General features: G+C 43.6%; 2 protein-coding genes across 2 annotated transcripts; both read right to left on the reverse strand.

Annotated features, from left to right (window-relative positions):
• Positions 1-94: 94 nt before the first annotated feature.
• On the reverse strand, positions 95-1,240 carry LOC111070733. The gene is made up of 3 exons (XM_022361475.2): positions 643-1,240; positions 416-588; positions 95-351 (listed from the first exon to the last, which is right to left on the reverse strand). Exons 1-3 carry the CDS (start codon positions 1,083-1,085, stop codon positions 95-97), a joined length of 873 nt encoding a protein of 290 aa, XP_022217167.2. The 5' UTR covers positions 1,086-1,240.
• An 871-nt stretch (positions 1,241-2,111) lies between these two features.
• On the reverse strand, positions 2,112-3,387 carry LOC111070735. Its single transcript, XM_022361477.2, has 3 exons — positions 2,855-3,387; positions 2,628-2,800; positions 2,112-2,563 (listed from the first exon to the last, which is right to left on the reverse strand). Exons 1-3 carry the CDS (start codon positions 3,319-3,321, stop codon positions 2,307-2,309), a joined length of 897 nt encoding a protein of 298 aa, XP_022217169.2. The 5' UTR covers positions 3,322-3,387; the 3' UTR covers positions 2,112-2,306.
• Positions 3,388-4,023: the final 636 nt, after the last annotated feature.

Below are 4,023 nucleotides of genomic sequence, written 5' to 3' on the forward strand. Positions count from 1 at the left end.
TTGGGGGGGGCGGAGTAGCTCTCTGGGAACCCCCCCAAAAACTATGAACTAAGAATCAGTCAGCTGAATGCAGACTCCTTTGGATGTGTCAGATTTACTTATTTTTGCTAGAGTTAATGTACAGCTTGGGCTTGGAGTAGATCCGAATCTCCTCATCCACGATGGCCAGCTCCTTTTCAATTTCTGCCTTGCGGTTGCGCACCCACAGACTCTGCGAAGTTAAGGGGATGTGATTTAACTCGCTGATGAGCCCATCACAGCGCCGCTGTGCGCTGTTCAATTCGCCAACACGTGCATGTTCCGGATCACTTGCATCCTTGTCCAGAGAGCGAGGATGACTGTTGTCGCGTGCTGTTTGAAACACAAAGCTTGATGAGCCATCGAGACGTGGGGGGAACACGTAGATTGTACTCACAGTATTCAATTTCCTGATCATCCTTCATGTTGTGGGGACTCTGCTGTTGCTGTCTGCCATATGTGCCAAGTGACTGTAGATCCTCTTCTTCGCTATAATCATACCGATTGGATCTTTGGTAGGTACTTGCGGACTCACGCTCACCCATCCCGGATGCACCATCAAAACTGCATCTAAAAGAGCAAAAATAATGCCACATTCAGACATCTAGTACTGTCTGGACTTACTTTTCTAGGGAATTTGTGAGGTAGAGCTCATCGCTGATGTCCTCCGTCTGTGTGGCAATGGTTGAGCAGCTGCGCTGTGTGCCACAAGAATTGGAGCTTTCCGACGACTGTGCTGCTACCTCCGAAGGGTCAATACGTTGGCCAGACTCCGCGGCGCCCACTACCAATGGGTGATGCGAACACGACTTCAAACGGTTGCGCGTCAGACTGCTTTCGCGGGTGTTTTGTGTGGACACCGATACAGGGGTCTGGGGTCGGTTGGCTGCTTTCGATTCTCTTGCCTCGGAGTCCACGCGCTGCATGGCTGGCATCCATTCGGGACGCACTGGCTCCCTGGCTGCCAGCTTCTTAGTTGTAGATTTCTCCAGCGAGCGCAAGCTCTTTTTATATTTCGTCGAGAAAGTTGCGGCTCGGTTGAGGTCGCGGCACTGGAAAAATTCCATTCATCCTGGACGTAGGGCGTGACATGATACCGACGACCGTTTGAGTACCGCGAACTACACTGCGGAAATATTTTGTAGTTTTAGCAAATAAAAAATGTTTTGTTTGCAGCTATTCGAACTGCGTCGTTGAATGTTGAATGTAAGTGAATGAATGATGCTCGAAGTGTGAACGAATATCAATGGCACCCTTTGGTTTAGTTTTTGTTACTTTGTGACTGAATATAAAATATAATTTAAATATATTATAAAATAAAATAATATAAAGCTATTTAATTAATATGCAAAATCTTTGTAAAATGTATAAATTAATTTATTTAATGCCACTCATTAATTTTTGGTATTTTCTGGCTGATTGGCAAGCCGAAATATTAAATTAAATATGTTAACAGATAACAGATAATTGTATTTAGCTTTATTCATTATTAGATTTGTTGATTTCCTAGGTTAAATGCCCAGAGACTGGTCAGAAAATGAGGGAGAAAATATGCGCCAATCCTTTGCAGTTAGTTATTCTATTGAAATCCATGTGAATCCAGCCTTGCAACAGCTGCATCTTGGATCCAAACTCGAACCCGTTGCAAAAGTGGAGTGCATAATTAGGATGCTGTTCCGCCCACGGGATATGCAGGACAAACCGTCTCCATTATTGTATGCTAAATTTATTGCTACTTAAGTAATTTAACCAATTAAATTAATAATTAATACTGAAATTTCATCAAATTTCCGCAAACAAATGTTAAATTAAATGAAGGAAAAAACTAAAAAAATCACTCATTAGCGTTGATAAAAGTTCTGCCACGAAGTCTCTCAACTAACTTTAAGCCAGAAAACTCCAGAAAATTGGCTCAATTTGGGCTAAGGGTAAAAGGGCTAACTGCCGTTACTTTTAGCACTTTTATCAGCCCAGAAGTACGTCAGCTGCAGCCGCGGACTAAAAACAATAAAGCAGAAAAGATTTTAAAAGTCAACTTTTAGAAAATGAACACTCAAAGTTTAATATTTAAATACAATTTTTTTTGTTCTCTTGAATTTTGCCAACCGAATGTGATGTTTAAGTGAGTTTTCAGTTGTATGCATTCAAAGGACTGGCAGTCCCACATGTACGGCGAAGGTCATAGTTCATAGTTTTTGGGGGGGCGGAGTAGCTCTCTGGGAACCCCCCCAAAAACTATGAACTAAGAATCAGTCAGCTGAATGCAGACTCCTTTGGATGTGTCAGATTTACTTATTTTTGCTAGAGTTAATGTACAGCTTGGGCTTGAAGTAGATCCGAATCTCCTCATCCACGATGGCCAGCTCCTTTTCAATTTCTGCCTTGCGGTTGCGCACCCACAGACTCTGCGAAGTGATGGGCATGTGATTTAACTCGCTGATGAGCCCATCACAGCGCCGCTGTGCGCTGTTCAATTCGCCAACACGTGCATGTTCCGGATCACTTGCATCCTTGTCCAGAGAGCGAGGATGACTGTTGTCGCGTGCTGTTTGAAACACAAAGCTTGATGAGCCATCGAGACGTGGGGGGAACACGTAGATTGTACTCACAGTATTCAATTTCCTGATCATCCTTCATGTTGTGGGGACTCTGCTGTTGCTGTCTGCCATATGTGCCAAGTGACTGTAGATCCTCTTCTTCGCTATAATCATACCGATTGGATCTTTGGTAGTTACTTGCGGACTCACGCTCACCCATCCCGGATGCACCATCAAAACTGCATCTAAAAGAGCAAAAATAATGCCACATTCAGACATCTAGTACTGTCTGGACTTACTTTTCTAGGGAATTTGTGAGGTAGAGCTCATCGCTGATGTCCTCCGTCTGTGTGGCAATGGTTGAGCAGCTGCGCTGTGTGCCACAAGAATTGGAGCTTTCCGACGACTGTGCTGCTACCTCCGAAGGGTCAATACGTTGGCCAGACTCCGCGGCGCCCACTACCAATGGGTGATGCGAACACGACTTCAAACGGTTGCGCGTCAGACTGCTTTCGCGGGTGTTTTGTGTGGACACCGATACAGGGGTCTGGGGTCGGTTGACTGCTTTCGATTCTCTTGCCTCGGAATCCACGCGCTGCATGGCTGGCATCCATTCGGGACGCACTGGCTCCCTGGCTTCCAGCTTCTTAGTTGTAGATTTCTCCAGCGAGCGCAAGCTCTTTTTATTTTCGTCGAGAAAGTTGCGGCTCGGTTGAGGTCGCGGCACTGGAAAAATTCCATTCATCCTGGACGTAGGGCGTGACATGATACCGACGACCGTTTGAGTACCGCGAACTACACTGCGGAAATATTTTGTAGTTTTAGCAAATAAAAAATGAACTGCGTCGTTGAATGTTGAATGTAAGTGAATGAATGATGCTCGAAGTGTGAACGAATATCAATGGCACCCTTTGGTTTAGTTTTTGTTACTTTGTGACTGAATATAAAATATAATTTAAATATATTATAAAATAAAATAATATAAAGCTATTTAATTAATATGCAAAATCTTTGTAAATTGTATAAATTAATTTATTTAATGCCACACATTAATTTTTTCGTATTTTCTGGCTGATTGGCAAGCCGAAATATTAAATTAAATATGTTAACAGATAACAGATAACAGATAATTGTATTTAGCTTTATTCATTATTAGATTTGTTGATTTCCTAAGTAAAATGCCCAGAGACTGGTCAGAAAATGAAGGAGAAAATATGCGCCAATCCTTTGCAGTTATTATTCTATTGAAATCCATGTGAATCCAGCCTTGCAACAGCTGCATCTTGACACTCCCAAACTCGAACCCGTTGCAAAAGTGGAGTGCATAATTAGGATGCTGTTCCGCCCACGGGATATGCAGGACACGCAGCATACGCAGAATAGGCAATGGCCAATAAATGCCTCTGCCATGCCACAGAGGCTGCAGCAAGCAAAGGGGCAGGATCAGCAGCAGCAGCAGCAGCAACCA

Source organism: Drosophila obscura, unplaced genomic scaffold (assembly GCF_018151105.1).
Source record: "Drosophila obscura isolate BZ-5 IFL unplaced genomic scaffold, ASM1815110v1 contig_165, whole genome shotgun sequence".
In the NCBI taxonomy this organism is placed as follows: Eukaryota; Metazoa; Arthropoda; class Insecta; order Diptera; family Drosophilidae; genus Drosophila; species Drosophila obscura.

Coding starts and splice junctions, on each gene's coding strand:
- LOC111070735 (XM_022361477.2), bottom strand. CDS start 3,321: ATGTCACGCCCTACGTCCAGGATGAATGGAATTTTTCCAGTGCCGCGA. Junction 2,801..2,854: donor CTCACAAATTCCCTAGAAAA/GTAAGTCCAGAC, acceptor TTGCTCTTTTAG/ATGCAGTTTTGATGGTGCAT. Junction 2,564..2,627: donor TGATCAGGAAATTGAATACT/GTGAGTACAATC, acceptor TGTTTCAAACAG/CACGCGACAACAGTCATCCT.
- LOC111070733 (XM_022361475.2), bottom strand. CDS start 1,085: ATGGAATTTTTCCAGTGCCGCGACCTCAACCGAGCCGCAACTTTCTCG. Junction 589..642: donor CTCACAAATTCCCTAGAAAA/GTAAGTCCAGAC, acceptor TTGCTCTTTTAG/ATGCAGTTTTGATGGTGCAT. Junction 352..415: donor TGATCAGGAAATTGAATACT/GTGAGTACAATC, acceptor TGTTTCAAACAG/CACGCGACAACAGTCATCCT.